This window comes from Bos javanicus, chromosome 6 (genome assembly GCF_032452875.1).
Source record: "Bos javanicus breed banteng chromosome 6, ARS-OSU_banteng_1.0, whole genome shotgun sequence".
NCBI lineage: Eukaryota > Metazoa > Chordata > Mammalia > Artiodactyla > Bovidae > Bos > Bos javanicus.
Genome location: NC_083873.1, coordinates 36,559,822 through 36,581,917, shown reverse-complemented (window position 1 = coordinate 36,581,917; position 22,096 = coordinate 36,559,822). Strand labels below are relative to the sequence as shown.

The following is a 22,096-nucleotide window of genomic DNA, read 5'->3' as shown; positions in this document are numbered from 1 at the left end:
ATATGCTACCAGAGTTGAGAAATAATTCCAGAAAGAATGAAGAGATGGAGTCAAAGTGAAAACAATGCCCTTTGTGGATGTGACTGGTGATGGAAGTAAATTACGATGCTGTAAAAAACAATATTGCATAGGAACCTGGAATGTTAGGTCCACGAATCAAGGTAAATTGGAAGTGGTCAAACAGGAGATGGCAAGAGTGAACATCAACATTTTAGGAATCAGTTAACTAAAATGGACTGGAATAGATTAATTTAATTCACATGACCATTATATCTATTACTGTGGGCAAGAATCCCTTAGAAGAAATGGAGTAGCTGTCACAGTCAACAAGAGTCCAAAATGCATTACTTGGATGCAATCTCAAAAATGACAGAATGATCTCTGTTCATTTCCAAGGCAGACCATTCAGTATCACAGTAATCCAAATCTATGCCCCGACCACTAATGCTGAAGAAGCTGAACGGTTCTATGAAGACCTACAAGACCTTCTAGAACTAACAGCAAAAAAAGATGTGCTTTATCACAGGGGACTGGAATGCAAAAGTAGGAAGTCAAGAGATACCCGGAATAACAGGCAAATTTGGCCTTGGAGTACAAAATGAAGCAGGGCAAAGGCTAACAGAGTTTTGCCAAGAGATTGCACCGGTCATAGCAAACACCATCTTCCAACAACACAAGAGACAACTTTACACATGGACATCACAATACCGAAATCAGATTGATTATATTCTTTGCAGCAAGCAAAAACAACACTGGGAGCTGACTGTGGCTCAGATCATGAACTTTATTGCCAAATTCAGACTGAAATTGAAGAAAGTAGGGAAAACCACTAGACCATCCAGGTATGACCTAAATCAAATCCCTTACGATTATACAGTGGAAGTGAGAAATAGATTTAAGGGACTAGATCTGATAGACAGAGTGCCTGAAGAACTATGGACAGAGGTTACTGACATTGTACAGAAGAGATCCTTAAGCACCTGACTTTTGGATTTTGTTATTCAGGCCTTTCAACGCCAACATTACTTTTTCTATGCAAATGAGTGAGCTGTACTAAACATTTGAAGAACAGATAGTACCAGTTCTTTATATATTCTTTCAGAAAATGAAGAGGGAACACTTCCCAATTAATTCTCTTCTGCCAGCATTATTCTAATACCAAAACCAGATAAAGACATTACAGGAAAAGAAACCTACGTGTATCTCTCATATGATCACAGATAAAAAAATCTTTTACAAAGTTTAAACACATAAAACATTCAGTAAAATATAATATCTGTGACCAACTTGGAGTTAGTTCAGAAATTCATTTGAAAATGCATTGTTTTCACCATATTAGACAAAAATCGTGTAATTACCTCAGTAGAGGTAGAAAAAAATTGACAAAATTCCGTACTCACTCATGCAAGATGAGTACTCTTGGCAAACTAGGAACTTACTTGACCTGATTACTTCATACTTAATGGTGAAAGAATGCTTTCCTACTAAAATTGAGAAGTCCAAGATGTCTCTCATCACTTCTGTTCAACATTATACTAGATGTACTAGTCCATACATCAGGCCAAACTTAAAAAAGAAAGGCCATAATGATTGGAAAGGAAAGAGTAAAACTATCTTATTTATCAATTACATAGTTATCTGTAGGATATTAAAAGGCATCCACACAAAAAATCTACTAGAACCATTTATTAAGTAAATATAGAAAGGTGTCATGGTTCAAGGCAATATATAAAAGTTAAATGCATTTATATATACTCACGGGCTTTCCTTGTGGCTCATCTGGTAAAGAATCAGCCTCCAACGTGGGAGACCTGGGTTCAATTCCTGGGTTGGGGAGATCCCGTGGAGAAGGGAAAGACTACCCACTTCAGTATTCTGGCCTGGAGAATTCCATGGACTGCACAGTCCATGGGGTTGCAAAGAGTCGGACACGACTAAGGAACTTGTATTTCACATATATACTCACAATCAAACACTGAAATTTTTTAAAGTACAACTTGTAATATCAAAAAATAAATATATAAGGGTAAGTTTAACAAAGTATGTTTGACTGCTCACAAAAAACTTGAAAATATTGCTGCAACAGTTTAAGAAGCTTTTAGTTAATGGCGAGAGATGCTCATGGACAAAAGAATCAATATTATCATCAGGTCAGTTCTTCCTAAACTGATCTAATTTAGAGTAATTGCTAAATCCTTGCAGTCTGTTTTGTAGAAATTGGTAAGGTGGTTCTAAAATATTTATGGAAATGCAAAGAACTTAAAATAGACAAAACAACTGAAGAAGGACAATGGTCAAACACTTAGGTGAACTGATTTTGAGTCAATTAGCATCTACAGTAATTAACACAGTGTGGTACTGGAGTAAAAAACCGAAATACACAATGGAACACAATAAAAAGTCCAGAGATAAATCCAATCACATATAGTCAACAGTTTCGACAGGGACACTGAGGCAATTCAATGAGTAAAGGCAAACTGGAACAGGTGGAAATGGATAAAAAAAATGAACCTCTTCCCTTATTTCACACCATAAAGAATAATTCATTTGAAATATAACAAAGACCTAAAGCTGTAAAACTTCTAGAAGATAATGTATGAGAAAATCTTTGTTATTTTGGGTTAGGCAAAGATTTTTTAACGTCAAAAAAAAAGCAGGAATAATGTTGGTAAGAGAAAAAGAATGGATAAAGAAAAAATGAATAATTTGCATCAAAATTAAAACTTTAGCTCTTTAGATGACATTTTTCATGTAATTTTATTTTTTGTTTTAGTTTTATCATAACTTTCCTCTTTTTATTGAAGTATAGTTGATGTACAATATTATGTTAGTTAAAATGACATTTTTAATAAAATTAAAAGGCAAGCCACAGACTGGTAGAAAATATTTCAAAACATGTATCTAGTAAAGAACTTTATATGTAACATAGACGACTCATACATTAAAAAAAAAAAACAAACAATCTTAGATGATAAGCAATGGAATCAGTAAATAGGCAAAAGATGCAAACAGACACGTCACCAAAGAGGAGACAGAGATCAGCACTAATAAAAGCACTTGAAAAATTTCCCATCATTAATCATTGTTGTTTAGTTCCTCAGTCCTGTCCAACTCTTTTGTGACCCCATGGACTCCAACCTACCAGGCTCCTCTGTCCATGGGATTTCCCAGGTAAGAATATTGGAGGGGATTGCAGTTTCCTTCTCCAGGGGATCTTCCCAATAAAGGGATAGAGCTGGTGTCTCCTGAAATGGCAGCCGGCTTCTCTACCACTGAGCCACCAGGGAAGTTTTAATGGAAATGAAAACTGCAGTAAGATGGTATTTTAGACTACCGCAACTGCTAACATTAAGAAGACTGACAGTACTAAATGTTGGGAAGAATACAGAGGGACTGGACCTCTCAAATTGCTGGAGGGAATGCTAAACGGTATAGCATTTTAGAAAAGTATGGTAGTTTCTTCAAACGATACTCATGTACTTGCCATATGACACAGCAACTTCATTTTTAGTTACTTATTCCAAAGAAATGAAAACACGTATCCACATTTATTCAAAGCCTTGTTCACAGTATTCACAGCACTTCTATTCATCCGAGCCGCAAGCCAGAAAGGACTAAAATGCCTGCCTATAGGTAAATGGATAAAGAAAATTGTAGTATATTCATATAATAGACTACCATTCAACAATAACAAAGAGAGAACTACTGATGAAACACTACAGGCTGAATCTTAAAACTTTATGCTAAGTGAAAAAAGTCAGACACAGGACTGCACAAATCTGATTCCATTCCTAAGAAACTCTAGAAAAGGCAAAAATATATGGACAGCAGTGGCTGCAGGCACCGTCGTGTGGGCCGTGGGATGGGATAGCTCTCTTCAGCTTTACCATGATGCTGTGGCAAAGCCTGGAGCAGAGTGCTTAGCAAACTTCAGCTTTCCTCGTCACAGTAGTTTCTGGAAATTCTGCAAGTCCGCCTGTGCCAAGGCTCCTCCTAGTGGAATTTGCAGTACTTCTTCGAAGGCCACCTGGTCCAGTTCAGGTGGCCACTGCCCGCCTGAGGACATCTTCTCAGCCCCGCCTCCCACCTCTTCACAGACTAGCGCCTTGTTTACTCTGGCCACCGTCCAAGCCAGTCTTAAAATCATGAAGTTTCCCTTTCTCTTTTCGATTCCGCTCCCTTAAAAAAACAACAACAATCAGTTTCGTTTCTCTCAGAAACTGCCGGCTCCGCCCCCAAACAGCACGTCGGGACCCAGCGTTTGGGCGGGGTAGGGAGACTGCGGCTCCCAGACGTCGGTGTGCGTTCCGCTCGCTGCGGCTCCACACCACGACGGCCGGGGGCAGCCTTCAGGCCCTGGCCGTCTCTTTTCCTCGCCTCAGCTCGGTCTCCTTCGAAGGTTCGGACAGCTGAGACACGGCTGAGGAGCTCGGGAAATTGGTGATGGAGGGGAGGCCACGGAGGAGGTCGCGGGGCGGCGCACGCCCGGTACCCGGGCGGGTCTCCGAGTCCCGACCCCCCGCGTCCCGACCCCCCGCGTCCCGGCCCTCCGCGACAGTGCCCGCGGTGTCTTGGGGAGCGAAGCTCTGGCTCTTCCCCAGCGCCGCCGGGCTCCGCAGCGCGCTATCCAAGAGGCCCGAGGCGACACGCCAGATGTGCTGCACGCGCCGGCGCCTGGCGGTGCTGGAGCGCGGCGGGGCGGGCGTCGAAGTCCACCAGCTGCCGGCGGGGAGCGACGGCGCCAGGAAGCCGAGTGAGTGAGGCCGCGCAGCGCCCTCTCAGCCATCCCCTCCGCGGACTAGGGGTGTGAGTGCGGTGGGCGTCCTGGCCGGGGCCCGCACGGACGCTTCTCTCTAGAGCGGCCCGACTTGTGGGTGTGCGGTCCTTCTTTGACCGTGAGAGACTCAGAGGGACCCGACGGCGCAGCGGCCCGCGCGGGCCGTGGAAGTGCGCCCGGCTGGGAGTGTTTTCGCGTTTGGCACCCCTGAGTTCTCCAGCCTTGTTCCTCGCGGGCTCGGAGTTGGGGCCGGACGGTGGCGAGAAACACAAGGTCCGCTCCGCCCGCCGCCTCATGGAGGGAGTCTCCCGGCAGCATTTCAGCCGGTCTGCCTGTATCTTTGGTTTCTATTCAAAGTGTGTTTTTCACTTACGCCTTTTAGAACATACCGGCTTTGATTTTGTGAGTCTTTGGAGAACCTTGTTTGGGTTTTCTTGTTCTCAGTGATAATGTCTTACGTGTGCAAGCAATTTAAAGAGGGCTTTCAGTTGCACTTTGGTAATCTCTGTAGAGATTTCTTAGCTCTGGTGACCCTGACTCCAGATTTTACAGATGGATGGGGTTGTAAATGACCACACATTTAATTTTGAAAAGTTTGCCCATCTATTGCGTGAAGAAAATGGTATTTTACTTTTGTTCGTTTTGCTTTTAACTTGAGGGAAGTCGAGAACCTTTTTTCTGTAGGTTATTTGAGGTTTTTGGGGGTGTGTGAACTGCCAGTTCATTGACATCTTTGCCTCGCTTTAAAAAAAAAGATGAGTTGTTTATCTTTTTCCTGTTTATTTGGAAGAGTTTTTGTGTATTGAGTAAGAGTAGCCGTTTGTCGGTCATATACGCAGTAAAATTTTACCCGACTTGCCGTTTGCTAATGTTATTTTATAGTTTACTACATCAGTCTTTTCATTTAAGGAGACTTAAGCATTTCGTGTTATGTTAGAAAGCTATTCTCAATCCAAATTTGTTTAATGTTCTCATCTTTTTCCTAATTTTAAGATTTTGCTTTTAAACCTAACATTTTAAATACACTTAGCAGTTATTTTGACTTAAGGAGTGAGGTGGGAGGAATATGGATTGATTTATTTTTTTTCTCCAAAATGGCTAGCCGTGTTCCAGTACCTTTTTTTGAATAAACCCACCTTTTTTGAATAAACCCTCCTTTTTTTCAACTGATTTGAAATGCTGAGTCTCTAAAAAAGCTTTAGTCTATTGGGCCATTCTTTATTACCAGACTGGTTTGGTTCTCTTTAGAATTTGTATTATGAAGTGGTTTGTGCTTTGATCTTTCGCGTAAATAGATTTATTTCATTAGAACTGAAAACTGAAACAAGGTCCCAACTCTACCTACTTTTTGTGAACAAATTAAATGAGATAAAAGTAAAGGGTTTAGTGGACAGTTTTAAATCTTTAACTTTGAGAAAGCGCTAAATATGCACTGGCAGTACAATTTCTTTTAATAGCATCCTTTTAAAAAATTGTCCCCCAAACCCAATTCCTCATTTACTCTTAAAATGAAGTATGTTCTCCAAAAATTAAATTATAGTTTCTTACAGACTTTTTCATTTCTAGCACTTCAAATTTAGTTTCTCTCCTTGAACTTATTAAACAGGAATCTAAAAGCAAATAGTTAGCTATTTTAATTGAAAAGATATATTCAATTTAAAACAGTATATAAATCGATGCTTTCCCAAATTAAAAAAAAAAATCTGTTGTCAAGACAATAGTCATTGCTATTTTGTCTGCTTGGTGCATGGTTGAATTTTCTTAAAAGAGACGTTCATGTTAAGTTGTGTAGTTGACATTTTTTCCCAGGTGTTTTAAGTGCATTATAATTAAGTGAATAATAGTAGTGGGTCACAGTGAGTGATGATAGTTCCTGTTGGATTTGCTCTGCAGAGTGCATTAAGTTAGGGAAAAAAATGAAGATACATTCCATGGACCAAGGAGAAGAGCACATGCTGGTTCTATCCTCGGATGGAAAACCATTTGAGTACAAGTATAGCATAGAACATGCAAGGTAGGAAAGTTTTTTTAATCTTTTTATTAAAAATGATGTAAATTTCACTCAAAAAGCATCATAATTTTTGTAGGAAAATGTTACTTTATACAATATTTGCTTTATATGGTGGTATCTTAAGTAAATGACGAATTCTGAACTGACTAGTGAACTGTAAATCAATTTGTATCTCCCAGGGCATGTACCATGTTGATTTGGCACTTAAAGGAAATGATTGGTTAGTCCACGTATCCCCAAATTGGACTTACATAGTAATTAACTCATTTAACCCCAAAGTAGTTTTCAACCCCAGAGAAAAGTGAATTATCATGGAATGATTTGTGAGACTTTTTCCTAGTAGATCTTGTGAATTAGAACTTATTTTCATCTTGTATTATTCCTGCATCATAAAATTATGGTTTGTAAAAGAGTCTTAGAATCATCTTACCACAGTTTTAGAATGAACATTATTTTCCTTTTAAACCACTAATTAAAGCATATTATTACTATAATAATTTTAGATGTGCTGAATGTGAAGTTAACTTTTTGGAGTTTCAATCCTAATTAAATACAGTTAATAATTCTTAACTGTTGTGACTTGTGATCAATGTAAAATATATTTCCTTTCATCAGGTTTCAGTGCATTTTACAAGAAAAAAATATAATTCAGATCACATGTGGAGATTATCATTCTCTTGCACTCTCAAAAGGTACTTTTCTAAATATTGTTTTTTCAAAAGAGAGTAAATCTATGTGTATATAGAACTAAGAGAATGTATGTGCTTCATTTGGTACCAGGACCGAAATATGGTTTTGAATGTGGTACGGTCTAGAACACTACTAAAAGAGATACAAAATCAGAATTCTTGGACCTATAAAATCTTCCGGTTTTCATAATTACTTTTCCTACATTTTATTCTCTCAAATGAAAAAACTGAAGCAATTTGGTAATGAGTTTGATGTTCTTTATTTAAGGGAAAAGAGCCTATTGATTGAAAGCGTATAGGAGCTCATAAGCAATGGAATGCTCTTCCCAAGGGATTTTGAGCAAGGGCAAGTTTTGTAGAGTGTCAGAAGCTTCAATATGGAAACAGGGCATGATTGACTGTGGTTGCATATCTGATCAAGGAAATAAGTATAGAGCCCAGAGTAAACTTGGTGTTTGGGGATTGGCTGACTGGATGTACTGTGTTTCTGGTTAGGCTGAGCGTTCAGAGTGTGAAAGTTCGGTTTGGTGACATGGCACCTGGGTGCCATCTTGGGCCTAGAGATTTATTTCAGCAGTTCTGTTTTCTATTTTTCAAATATGAAACAATGAAAATATTCTAAATAATTAAAATCATTCTCTCTGGAATCAAGACTAGGAATGGTCCACCCTTTTCCAGAACTTTCTTCCCTTTTCCTAGGGTTCTTCCAGCTCCCATGATAGGAGCTCAGAATCCCTTGGGTCTGCTTTTATGGCCAGTTTGCTGGCCTCTGACATGTTTTAACATTAACTTTTGAATTTGGGGATTCTCCTCAACCCTGTATTACTTAACATTTTTTATCAGATGCCATAATGGTAGGAAAGGGAAGTAGTGAATATGAATTATTTCCTGAAGCCACTTGACCTAATTAAGACAGGCAGGTGATAAGGAATAGTGGAATTCAGGATCAAGGAAATTTTTTAAATACATAGGACAGATATAAACTTTTAGAATGAAAGCTGAAATTCAAGGGAAGTAAGTGATCATGTATTTGACTTACACTGAAGGCTCTGTTAAGGTTTAAGTGTTAATTTGTATTGGAAAAAGCTGGTTGTTTGACATGATCCATTTATGAACAACTCTTTCATTTTGAGTACATGTTCAGGTTGTGAAGGTGAAACAGATACATGTGCCTTCAAGAAGCCTAGGATGTATGGATGTGGGGGGAAGGGATTGTTCAGGGTTTATTACTGGTAAGTCACAATACGATGTAGGAAGAATGAAAGTTGGGAAAGCAAGAAAGGGAACTACTCATCCTTCTCATTTTGGTATTTCCTGCCGACTGATAGGCACTTGGTAGGTAGGTTTGAAGGAAAATCTCTACCTCTCACCTGTTCCTGCATAGTATCTTGCAGAGTAGTACTCACTAAAATTTAAGTCTCTGATATATTTTTTCAGCCTCTATTAGGTACTGTCATCTCTGTTAGATAACATCTAAGAACTTTTCTTTAAAAATATGTTCCAATATGTGTATTCACTTTGCTGTACAACTGAAACTGACACAACATTGTGAATCAACTATACTCCAATAAAATTTTTTAAAATAGATAAATAAAATGAAAATATGCTCCATATATTTAATTCATGGAAGAAGATGCTCACTCTTCATGATACTGTACTGCAATTTCAAATGTATGTTTACATTATTTATTTAGCATCTTTGGGCACATGGAGAGGGAGAGAAAGAAAGGTAGTTTGGGGTTTTTAGTTTTCAAAAGTAGAGTATTTCTGTCTTTCATAGGCCCATCCTGTGAGTTTTTAAAAATAAGTATTTCTTGAATTTGATTGTAATATATTCCAATAGCTTTATTCTTTGTCTGTTTGGGTCGCTATAATAAAAATAGAGTAGGTGATTTAAACAGCAGAAATTTGAAGTCCAGTTCAGGGTTTTAGCAGATTTGGTATCTAGTGAGGGCAGTCTTCTTACAAGTGGAAAGGACAAGAGAGCTCTCTGGGGACCCTTTTATAAGGGCATTAATCCCATTCATGAGTGCTCCCCCTATCATGATCTCATCCAATTTTAGTCACCACCCCAAAGGCCACTTCCTAATACTATCACACTGAAGGATAGGATTTCAGCATAGGAGTTTTGGGCGAACACAGACATCCAGTTCTTAATACTACCCTTTGAGGTAGGAGATAAGGAACTGTAACTTTTACTGCTGAAGAGAAGTTTCTTCTAGTTTTTCTGACTGAGTCTTGAGATCTGAGCAGTCCTGTCAGTTTGAATGGACGAGATTGTAATGGTGTAGTATGGATAGAATATAATGTCCTAGGGTGATGTCTGCTGCATTTTAAACTTACTAAGACAGCATTTTCTCTGTTAATGTCAAGGTGGTGAGCTTTTTGCTTGGGGACAGAACTTAGATGGCCAGCTTGGAGTTGGAAGAATATTTGCCTCAACTTCTACACCGGAGATTGTGGAGAACCTCTCAGGAGTCCCCTTGGTTCAGATTTCTGCAGGAGAAGCCCACAGCATGGCCTTATCCATGTCCGGAAATGTTTACTCTTGGGGAAGAAATGATTGTGGACAGCTGGGCCTGGGCCACACCTACAGTATGGAAATATATTTTAAAATTTCATATTATAAACAAATATATTTGACATATAAGAGAAATGAATATAATTGGAATGTAATCTGAACCAAAAATGGTTCAGATTCCCGCTTTCATTAGCACTGATTTGCCTGGTTATCTCTCTGTGTTCAGTGTAGAATCGGTCTAAACAACACACGCAGTGTGCAGGTCATGGCTGTAATTGAGATGAGTGTCTGGGTCAAGTGGGAAAAAGGGAAAGAGCGTTGGACAAGAGATCGGAATATCTGGGCTGTGATTCCCACTTCCACATTAACTAATTTCGCCTACCCAAGTCACTTCATTTTTCTCCATGTCTCATTTTCTTTTTCTGTAAAGTGATGAGTTTGGATGAAGTGACCTTTAAGGTACCTGTGGACTTTAAATATCTATTAATACAATCGTGGTAAGGTTTTAATTACATGTGTGTAGACACACATAAACATGTAATTCGCATTACTGAGCTACCTCCCCAAAGAAAAAGTCAATATTTCTGATGACCCCAAACCCCTTGTTAGAGATTTCAGGTGTGGCAAACTCCGATGCTTTATCAGCCGTGGTAATATACACATTCTGCCTAGGGTTACTGGTCAGATACTGCATTTCTGCCTCACATGTCCCCGTGCTAGTTACTCAGGAGAACCCATAAGTCATTTCACAGGAGGAAAAGGAATAAAGGACCACTGAACTTACTTTTGCTGAATCTCTTTGGGATAAGGAAGTAATCGTGATAGAGAGAAGAGGTAGTGTAAGGCAATTCTCTCCACTAGAGAATTTGAAAGAAAAATAAGAAGCTTTAGGTTCATTAGAAGGGTAATAATGCTAGACTAGAATTGGAAATACCAGATATGCTGCAACGAAAGCTAATCAAGTCAGGTTTAAAAAGAGAAGAAGGGGCTCTGGGAAGTGAAAGTGACACTTCACAGGTGAGTACCCCCAAGTGTGGCCCTTTGACCACCACCCCTGTTCCAGTTTCAGACCTAAATCTATCAGCATAGAGCCTTTCTTGTCAGAGTGTGTTGGGAGCTACTGTGATGGGCCTAGAGGAAGTAATCTGGGTGTTTTATCAGTAGCGTGGAACTCCAGTATGAAATTCAATGTTTCCTTGTGGTTACTTGAACTCTTCTTTTCCTTGTGTAGATAAAGAGTCTCCTTCCTGTATTGAAGCACTGGATGATCAGAAAGTTGAATTTCTTGCTTGTGGTGGCTGTCACACTGCGCTGCTCACAAAGGTTAGTGTACCCTTGTCTCTCTGACTGCAGTTCCAGAAGAGCACTTTGTAGTGGAGAGAGCACTAGAACATGGAGATATGGGCAGCTGGTGTTTCCTGGGGAAGCAAGGTCACTGCTTCCCCATGCAGGACTGTCCTGATAATTGGGGGGCTTTGTTCTGATGGTGATTTTATTGATTTTTCACTGATGCCTCCACAGAAGTGAGTGTTACTTCTGTGTCATATTCTCTAATTTCTGATAAGAAATTCCCTTTCTTAGAGTGGACTGGTGTTTACTTTTGGTGATGGAAAGTACGGGCAACTCGGTCACAATTCAACACAGAATGAGTTAAGACCCCGTTTGGTAACTGGGCTTGTTGGAAATAGAGTGACCCAGATAGCATGTGGAAGGTAAGTTGTAAAGTATCAATAAAAATTGATAAGATAAATATAATAAATTTAGATAGGTAGTTTAATAAAATTTCTCTTCAGTTTCTTTGAGTTAAAACTATCAAACATTTTCAGATAGGTGAAAAGGCTTAATTCACATTGTTAGACAATCATAATCTTTATTTTAGTATACATATTTATTTTAATTGATTTTTTAAATATGTAAATATACTTTGTTGGTCCTTCAGTGAAATACCTTTGTAAACATTAAAATGCACTTTATCTTTTAAAAAATTATTTATTTGGAAAAAATGAACAAACGAGTTAGAAAGGATTACTCATTGATATCCTCACTCTATCTGTGTTAACCAAAGAAACTTTGTCACCACTTTGGATTTTTCATGACACACACTCCTCTGAGTAGCATGTGTTACAGGAGGAATCCTCACCTTAGACATGTCTTAATGCAAACCAGAGAAGCACCCCTACTAACACAGGCGAGTTTACTGGAAAGACACAAGGCTCACTGAAAGCTATTATACTGATGGTCAATTTTAAGAGGAGGATACAAATTATCAATAGAGTTAAAGGAAGAGCTGCATAGGACAGAGTCTAAAAGAGGTGCAAATGAGGAGCTTCTGATGTCCACTCCCCTTGGAGGCATGGACAGTGTTACCTCCTCCCAGCCTGATACATGACTGTGAAGAATATTGTCAATCAGGGAAGTTCACCCAAGTCCAGACTTTCATTGCTTAGTCATGATTGATTGAATTATTGCCCATGTGACTGAACTCAGACTCCAGCCTCTGTGTACCCAGAGGTTCAGCTTACCTATAGCTGGAGGGGCCTCTATGAGCCACTTTGATAAACTATTAGGTGTGGTCAAGGGGCCTGCCATGAATAACAGAGACACTCCTATCACTTGGGAAATTCTAAGAGGTTAGACATCACCTCCCTAGAGGTGAGAATAAAGGCCAGAGCTCTGAGCAAGGCCAAATTCTTTCCTTATACATCTGTATAATAGGAGAGGCCATTAATCAGATTGGTAAGAAAATCAGCATAATTAAAGGTCTTTGGGAAGTAGAGTTGGAGCTCAGGATCACCTGATTCCATCTTCTAGGATGGGGAAGGGGAGGAGCTCAGAGATGGCTTCCAGGAGGTGGTGACTCAAGCCAAGGCCTAAAAAAGGAGTAGAATGCTAGGGGTGGTGCCTGTTCTGACCAAGGGAAATCCTTTGCCAGGATGCAGCATCATGGCTTTCAGTGGACTTTGGGGTTCCAAAATCACCTCAGCTACACATTAGTGATTTCTTAGTTTCCACATGGCTAATTTCATCCACTTGGAGTTTGTTAACTAGTTTCACTCACTGGGTAGCATAATTTCTATTCTGAAGTTTTACCAGATTGCTGCATATTCTGATCATTATGGAGAATTGAGAATTGACTGTATGTGCTTCTGTTTATTAGGCAGCACACACTTGCCTATGTTTCTGATACGGGAAAGGTCTTTTCTTTTGGTTCTGGAAAAGAAGGACAACTGGGAAACGGTGGGACACGTAATCAGCTGATACCACGTCCCATGAAATTGCTATCAAGTGAAGAACTCAAATCTGGTAAATTCTGTGGGAGCACAGGATTTGGCATAAATGCCTTTGTTGAAAACCTGATTTTCCTAAGTGTGTAATGTACCAAGAAAAATGTATGACTATGAATGGAATTTTACTGATTTCATGTTTACTTGTAAATAACTTAACATACCGTATCTAATTTATCAAGTCAGAATAGCCATTAGTTTTCTAAGCCCTTCAGGTTAAGATTAATGTGAACTTAGAATGATAGAACATTAAAAAAAAAAACCCAAAAAAACCAACTATATGGGTTCAGAGGCCTTTGCAGTCTCTGATTCCAGTCTTCAAGGGACCTATCATTTCCATGATGATTGGTTTTCTTACCTGACTAAACTGACTCCTAATCATAAAAAACCCTCAGAATGATAAGCAGCTGACATACACCAGGCAGTGTAACTGTACTTAACTTGCTTGTGTCTTCTTACCTGTCCTTAAGCAGCATCAGGAGATGTGACCTTTCAGTCCCATCTTACTGGAGGGCACAGAGACTTGGAAAGTGAAGGGTTAGCCTGTAAGCAGTTTGGGCTAGACTTGAACTGTGTTTGCACTGTGTAACTTCAGAGGCTTAACTCTGAAAGGTTTCACTATAGAAGTGCCTTGGAGCACTTGGGTCACTTGTTTCTGAAAGCTTAGTGGTGACCTAAAGTACTAAAGTTCTCTCAGTTCTTCTGGGGAAATGAACGATACGGTTATTTCCATAAGCAGTTTGTATCTTATATCTAATTTCTTATAACCACGTACATAGGCCTTTGAAGTACTGTTAACATTCTTCAGAGCCAATAGTCACTGATTAAATCTTGAGTTGTAGAAAGGGCTTTTTGTTTGTTTGTTTTTGGCTGCACCAGGTGACTTGTACGATCTTAGTTCCCTGACCAGGGATCGAACCCGTGCTCCCTGCAGTGGAAACATGGAGTCCTAATGACTGGACTTCCAGGGAAGTTCCTAGAATGTGGTTTTTAGTAATAGGTGCTAAATTAAACCAGGGAACAGTTAACTAATCAAGTATTTGTTTGACTGTGTTGAATATATAAGCATTTATAGTAACCATGTATATTAAACTGATACCACGTTGTCAGCCTTCCGAATCACCTGTTTGCCAACTAGACTTCACCCTGAAGTATATATGTATTTTTGCTTTGTGAGTGGGAAGTGTACTGAGTCTTTGTCTGTCAGAAAGATAAAAGGACTCAGTTTAAGAAGGATCTAAAGTTACTTGTGTGTGTATGTTTGTATCACATGAGTTTCTAATTTTTTGTAAATTCCTTTCAGAAAGCAGCACCTCAGTAAAGGAGTTAATAATGGTTGCTGGAGGGAATCAAAGCATTTTGATTTGGATGGAAAAAGAGGTAAAAAAAGATCTCTAGAAGTTTTTTTTTAATTGAAGTATAGTTGATTTATAATATTGTGCCAATCTTTGCTGTACAGCAGAATGACTTCAGTTTCATATGTATATACATTCTTTTACTATTCTTTTCCATGGTGGTTTATCCCAGGAGACTGGATACGGTTGCCTGTGTTATGCAGTAGGACCTTGTTTTTTATGCATGTTAATGTGATAGTTTGCATTTACGAACCCCAAATTCCCAGTCCACCCCTCTTTCTCTCTTGGCCTCCTCCTTAGCAACCACAAGTCTATTCTCTGTGCCTGTGAATCTGTTTCTCTTTTGTAGGTAGGTTCATTTTTGCCATATTTTAGATTTTACATATAAGTGGTATCATATGGTACTTTTCCTGACTTACTTCACTTAGTATGATAATCTCTAGTTGCCTTCCATGTTGCTACAAATGGCATGATTTTTGTTCTTTTTATGGCTGAGTGATATTCCATTGTATAAACGTGTCACATTTCTTGATTATCCATTCTTCTGTTGGCAGACATTTAGGTGGTTTCCATGTTTGGCTATTGTGAATAATGCTCCTGTGACCATGGGGGTACATGTAGCTTTTTGAATTACAGTGTTTTGTGGGTATATACCCAGGAGTGGGATTGCTGTGTCATATAGTAATTCTATTTTTACTTTTCTGAGGGTCCTCCATTCTGTTTTCCATAGTGGCTGCACCAACTTACATTCCTACCAACAGTATAGGATGGTTCCCTTTTCTCCACATCCTCTCCAGCATTTGTTATTTGTAGACTGTTGAATAATGACCATTCTGACCAGTGTGAAGTGGTACCTCATTGTAGTTTTGCTTGGCGTTTCTCTAATATGTGTGATGTTCAGCGTCTTCATGTGCCTACTGGCCGTCTATATGTCTTCATTAGAGAAATTTCAAAGTACACAAAGAGCTCGGCAACTCAACAATGAAAAAACAACCAACCAAATGAGGAAATGGGCAGAGGACCTTAATAGAGTTGCCGAGCTTTTTGTATACTTTGCAGGTTAAGCCCATGTCAGTCATGTTGTCTGCAGATATTTTCTCCCATTCCATAGGTTGTCTTTTCCATTTTTATGATTCCCTTTGCTGTGCAAAAGCTTGTAAGTTGGATTAGGTCCCGTTTGTTTATTTTTGTTGTTACTTGTATTACCTTAGGAGACTAGAGACTAGAAGTTTTATAAGTTGGTATCTAAGTAAAACAAAAATTTTCAGAATCTAGATTTGGTGAATTCCAAAATCATGATGTTCCTAGGCTCATGTTGGGGAATGGCTAGACGTTATTGACCCTTTATTGTCTAAACCGCATGCATCTTTACTCAACAAGAATCGGCAGATTTTTCCCATACTGTATGTCAAATAAGTGTGATTTCCCTAGATTCTGCTTACCTTTCAGGAAGCTCCTTGCAAATGGCATTTTGGTTAGGGTTTTAAGAAGCTAATGGGTTAACATTTTGAAGTGACGTTGCCAGCCAGTATTAATAAAGACCCGAGGTTCATAGTCTTATGAATAATCAGTCCATAATCTCCACATCCTACTTCACCAAGGCAAATTGAGTTCTTGCTGCTTCTGTACCCAGTCCTTTCAGGATCTCCCCAAACTCTCTAATGTTCAATTTAATCTGGTCATATCCGTATAAAGCGTTCAGTGTTGGGGCATTCAGAGAAGTTTACTTTGGATCTAAACATCCTTGGTCAAGAAACTGGCAACCAGGCAAATGATTAATTGTTCCTTGGTAGAATCTTTGATTTTCCAGAGCTATATTATCCATACTTAGTATTATGCTCTATCCTTAGAAGGTGCCTAAAAGTTGAAGACCTATTTCATTTGTATCTAGATTACTATATTCTACTATTTTGTTTACAGAATTCCTATGTGAATCTGAGGAGGAAAATTCCTACCTTGAATGAAGGCACTGTAAAGAGATGGATTGCTGATGTGGGGACTAAACGATGGCAAAATACAAAAAGGTACAACCTAAGTGTCTGTCTGCTCATATAGCTCTTTAAATCAGTGTTTTCCCAGTTGATTTTGCACAGTACAAAGATGTAAGATTTTGTGGTCCATTAGTAGTCTGTTTGGCTTCCCTAGGGGCTCAGCAGTAAAGAATCATACAATTTAGGAGATGAGAGTTTGATCCCTGGGTCAGTAAGATCCCTTGGAAAAGGAAATGGCAACTCACTCCAGTTTTCTTGCCTGGGAAATCCCATGGACAGTGGAGCCTGGTGGGCTACAGTCTATGGGGTCACAAGAGTTGGAAATGACTTAGTGACTAAATCATCACACAGTGGTCTACTACTTGGTGATCTTCAGAGAAACAGAATCAGTAAGAGGGTGTGTGTGTGTAGAGAGAGATTTTTAAGGAGTAAAAATTCCAGTATTCTTGCCTGGGAAATTGTATGGACCAAGGAGCCTGGCAGGCTGTAGCCCTGGAGGTCACAAAGAGTTAGACACGACTGAGTAACTGAGCACACACACACTCAGTTGTAGGGGGTGGCAAGTGCAAAATCTGTGAGACAAGACTGCAGGTTGGAGATCTAGGGAAGAATTATATTAAGCTTGAGTCCCAAGGCTGTCTGAAGGCAGAATTTCCTCTTCCTTAACACTTCCTCTTAAGACCTTTACAGCTGATTGGATAAGGCACACCCCCGTTATAGAGGGTAATCTGCTTTACTCAAACTCTGCTGATTTGAATGTTAATGCTGTCTAAAAAAATACCTTCACAGCAACATCTAGATTGGTGTTTGACCAATTCTCTGGCCAAGTTGATACATACAATTAATCATCACAACTAGCACTTAAGCTCCATGAGGGCAGCTCTCTTTATTGCAGGACCTCTCTGGGCCTTTGATATGTTTGTGTAATTGTGACTCTGAGCAGGAAATATAGTGTATAGTTTCCCAGCCCTGCTTGACTTTGGGTCTCTTGTTTGTTGAACTCTTACTCACAGCTGAACATCTTAGGCAACCTTGTTGTAAATAATAGAACTCCTACCATCGTTAAAGATTGTACTCATTTTTACAAGCATTTCCTTTTAGAGACACTTTAGGTATTGCTTTATAATTCTGGAAAGTAGTTACACCAAATAGCTGCATCTTGACTTGGAGAGCACCAATGGTCAAGAACTGTTTGTGCAGTTACTTCTAAGATGGAACTGAGCATACTCCCCCACCCTCTATTTTGTTTCCACTTCAGTAGAATAGAAATAAATAAGGCTTGGGAAACTGGGTATGTTGGGAGTGTTTTATTTGTCTTACAATACTGACCCTTGGTCAAGCCTTCTCTTCTCCTGTTGCTTCTCTGAATACGTATCTTTTTATTTTTTTGTTTGCCTCTGAAATTTTGAGATTTCACAAATGAAATAGACTTTCAGATGCACATGGCAGTATTCAGATAACTCAGAGATAGCAGGAGGAGTTTGAAGGACAATTATTATGCCTCTTGTATAAGGAGACATATTCTGATTTGTTTTAACCACAATCTTATTCCTAATATAGGGAAATAAGAGAGATATTTTCATCTCCTGCATGTCTGACTGGAAGTTTTTTAAGGGAAAGGTAATATATATTATAATAAATTTAAAATTTTGTTAAAAGTATTCTGTAATGATAGCATGGTTACTATGATTAGTATTAATAATACTGTATTGTATATTTGAAAGTTGGCTAAGAGAATTGTGGCTCAGCTGGTAAAGAATCCTCCTGCAATGTGGGAGACCTGGGTTCGATCCCTGGGTTGGGAAGATCCCCTGGAGATGGGACAGGCTACCCATTCCAGTATTCTGGCCTTGCGAATTCCATGGACTGTATAGTCCATGGGGTCGCAAAGAGTCGGACACGACTGAGCAACTTTCCTTCCTTCCTTCCTTAAGAGAATAGATCTTAAAAGTTCTCATCACAAGGAAAAAATTTGTAACTGTGTAGTGATTGTTTCACAGTATATGCTCTACATGTATCAATGCACTATGTTGTACACACCTGAAACTAGTATAATGTTACGTGTCAGTTATGTCTCATTTAAAAAATTGTGAAAGAAATTATAAAGAAAATTATAAAATTATATTTTATTAAAATTTTATTTAAAATGTTTATAAAATTTTTTCATTAAAATTATTAAAAAATGATAAAATGGTTTGAGGGTAAAATAATATCTCATTTAAAAAAAATTACCTTTTCCCCTACAAAAGCACATACATGTTTGCTGTAGAAAATGTAAAAAAAAAAATGACATGAAAGAACAACAAAAATGAAAATCAGCCAAAATTCAGCACTTACACATAATAGCTAGAGTTTGTATAAATATCTTTTTCTATGCAAATGTGTTCTTTTACAAAAAATGGTATTGTTTTATATATTTCTTTATACTTAATGTTTTGTCCACTTTCTATTTTATTCAATTTTTATAATAGTATGTCTCCATAACATCATTTTAATGGTTGCAAGGTATTCCATGGGAAGGACATATCTTAATTGATTTGTTTCTTTATTTCTGGATACTTAGGTTTCTTTGTATTTTTAAGTATATGAAAGAATGACTTTGTACTTCTTTTCCTAAATATTGGTATAATATTTATTTAAAAGAATTTGTCTCTTTTCAGACACTAAATATATTATTTCACAAAGAATGTGTCTGTTTTAGTAATATATTCAATCCAGTATAATTCTTGGGTTAAGATAGTCATTTCATTAGTAATTTTCTATTGGATTACTACAAATTTACTGCTTGGAGACCCCTTTTTTGGTTCCTGCTTCTGGTTCATGAAACTGGGAAACAAGAAAAACTTACCTTTTATCTTTGGCTGTTTTTTTTTTTTTTTTTAATTTACTGGAAAATAAATATTTATTGATTACTCATTTAAGGTAAGACAGTATCTGATATAAAGTCTGATAGCATATATATTGTTAATGCAGACTTGATATTTTTTTGGCATTTTAGAAACAATCATATGTTATTGTAAAGGTGAGAAAAAATAATTTTATTAAAATGAAGCAAGCTTTAGAATAAACTTTTCATCTGGATAAATAATAAAATACTTAATCTTGAAGCCTCTTTTTTCATTTACTTACTTATCTATCTTTCATTTATCTTCCTTCACAGAATAGATGGAAAAATGATATCTATTCATTTGGACTTGAATACAGCAAGGAACACCTTTAAGGAATTAACCCAAAAGGACTGGATTACTAACACGGTGGTATTCTTCAGATTGTTACTTGGAAAAAGAAAATACACTGAAACATTTTTATAAGAACTCAGAATTTCAGAAGAAGTATCTTGTTTTCATATATTCTCTGAAGCCCTGTGGCTTATATAAATTAAGTTAAACTCCAATAGTATTCAGGAGTTTCCCCACATAGGGTGAAATAGTAGGAACATAGGTTACAGATAGTCAAAACAGTTTATCTGTATGCACACATGTTTACACGTATATGCACAGACTCCCCTAGAGGGAATGTTTTCAATTCTGACTTTAGGAAGATTATTAAAATATTTGCTGAGACGGTTACACGAGAATAAGAGCAGCATATTATTTGCAATTATTTTACACTTAAGTATAGAAATGAGAACACCTTTTCTAATGTGACTGTCCCCCTCAGAAAGGGCTTCTTTCTTGGGTTCTTCTTCTGTGTTTCGTTGCATTGCTGTTCCTTTTCTGTAGATTCTAGAATGCTCTTATTCTTTCTGGGATTGTTCCTTCTTTGTTTCAGCACTGTTATTACTATCCTTAGGCTTCGCACTTGGAGATGCTTCAAATATACTTCCTTTTTTAATATAGCCTTTCCTAATATATAGCTTTTATTAATTTATTTCCCGCTTCTACTGTACTGATTGATCTAGGGGTAGTATTATCTGTGTGCTTCGCTCAGTCTGTTTCTTCCTAAGTCTCTGGTTCTTTTCTCTCCCCCACTTCCACTTCTCCTCTCTTTGCTTTTCTGTCCCTCCCCGATTTGGCCTTTCCTTCTGCTTCTGTGGCTCTCGTTCTCTTTCCCTCCATATCCACTCATTCCCTCCCTGCTGTCAGCTCTCTCACCTGCTCTCTGGCTCTGTCACAATCCACATTCTGTATCTTAGCTGCAAGTTCTCTCTTACATACACTCTTTTCTCTCAAGGGAAGATGGAAAATTTAATTATATTAACTTTGGCAGAACCACAGCCCAATTAGGAGTCTGAAGTAAAATGGATCCCTAATTAAGCACCTTTATCCAGGACTCTGCAGCACTTGGAAAGATCACCAAAAATAGAAAACCATTTCTGCATTCATGAAGAAGTTGGACTAGTTCACCACTAAGGTTAATATACCTTGGTTGCGACAGAACAGTATCACATACAGTGCAAGCAACATAATCGTGGAGCAGTTTCCCATTGTTTCAGACGAGATAGTTGGATCAAAAGACCTATAATGTTTCTTTCTATTTTGAGGTTTCTGTGATATGAACTCACAGACTTGGCCTTCCTTCATTTATTCAGCCAACAGTTGAATACTGCCATGTGTAGGGCATTGTGGTGGGATTCCTGATGCAGATGAGAGAGACATGCTCCCCATTCTTAGAGGCTCTTAGTTCATGAAGGGAGACAGATACCTTTGTGCAGATGTCAGTGTGAAGACTGGATGTCTTCACTGGGTTCCCTGGTGGCTCAGAGGGTAAAGCATCTGCCTGTGATGCGGAAGACCCAGGTTTGATCCCTGGATCGGGAAGATCCCCTGGATAAGGAAATGGCAACCCCCTCTAGTATTCTTGCCTGGAGAATCCCAGGGACAGAGGAGCCTGGTGGGCTGCAGTCCACGGGGTCACAAAGAGTTGGACACGACTGAGCAACTACACTTAGTCTTCCCAAATGCCTAGCTTAGAACATAGTGAGTGTATAATAAACATTTTTGGGTGAATGAATTCATTCATTACTCCGGGCTGTAAATGGTTGGTTCTATTTAGAGTGCTCAAAACAAGGTGCCCAAGGTGGAGGGAGACGGTACCAGGTTCCTACAGAGGAAAGACATACCAGGCAATCCAGGAGGGTGTGCACCAGGGCCTAAGATGTGAAACTCTGTAACTGGCTCCAGAGTTTTGCAGGGGTTCTAAAGAGCTGGGAGGCTTGGGGGTGTGGATGATGAAGAGCACAGAGGAAGAGGGAGGCATGGAAATGGGTTACAGTGTAGTAATCAGGTGTGCATGACTGAAGATTGAACCTAGTAGAGGGAACCCAATATAATGTTTACAGTAGATGGTTATAAGAATTTGTATATTTAGAGATAACATTTGCTAGTATCTCCTAATTCAGTGATTGAGCTTTGGATTCAGAAAGAACCAGGAGAGATTCTTACTTAGCTCTGTGACCCTGAGCAAGTTAATTTCTCTGACATGCAGAGTTCTCATTTATAAATCGGGCATAATAATATCTATTATAC

The 22,096-nt window shown here is 38.6% G+C and overlaps 2 protein-coding genes across 3 annotated transcripts in view; one reads left to right on the top strand and one right to left on the bottom strand.

Annotated features, from left to right (window-relative positions):
- Positions 1-22,096, bottom strand: part of PYURF (PIGY upstream open reading frame) — an 88,116-nt gene that overhangs the window by 32,036 nt on the left and 33,984 nt on the right. The window lies entirely within an intron of this gene.
- HERC5 (HECT and RLD domain containing E3 ubiquitin protein ligase 5) overlaps positions 4,079-22,096 on the top strand; it is a 45,211-nt gene continuing 27,193 nt past the window's right edge. The window contains exons 1-11 of one of the 2 annotated variants that reach the window (XM_061419705.1): positions 4,081-4,753; positions 6,671-6,791; positions 7,404-7,480; positions 9,851-10,072; positions 11,230-11,321; positions 11,580-11,710; positions 13,156-13,301; positions 14,586-14,662; positions 16,558-16,661; positions 18,189-18,248; positions 19,789-19,882. In XM_061419705.1, coding sequence (XP_061275689.1) covers positions 4,444-4,753; positions 6,671-6,791; positions 7,404-7,480; positions 9,851-10,072; positions 11,230-11,321; positions 11,580-11,710; positions 13,156-13,301; positions 14,586-14,662; positions 16,558-16,661; positions 18,189-18,248; positions 19,789-19,882 — 1,434 coding nt within the window. In that variant the 5' untranslated portion in view covers positions 4,081-4,443. Of the gene's footprint in view, positions 4,754-6,670; positions 6,792-7,403; positions 7,481-9,850; positions 10,073-11,229; positions 11,322-11,579; positions 11,711-13,155; positions 13,302-14,585; positions 14,663-16,557; positions 16,662-18,188; positions 18,249-19,788; positions 19,883-22,096 lie in introns of both variants that reach the window. The other variant, XM_061419706.1, reaches the window with a different exon arrangement.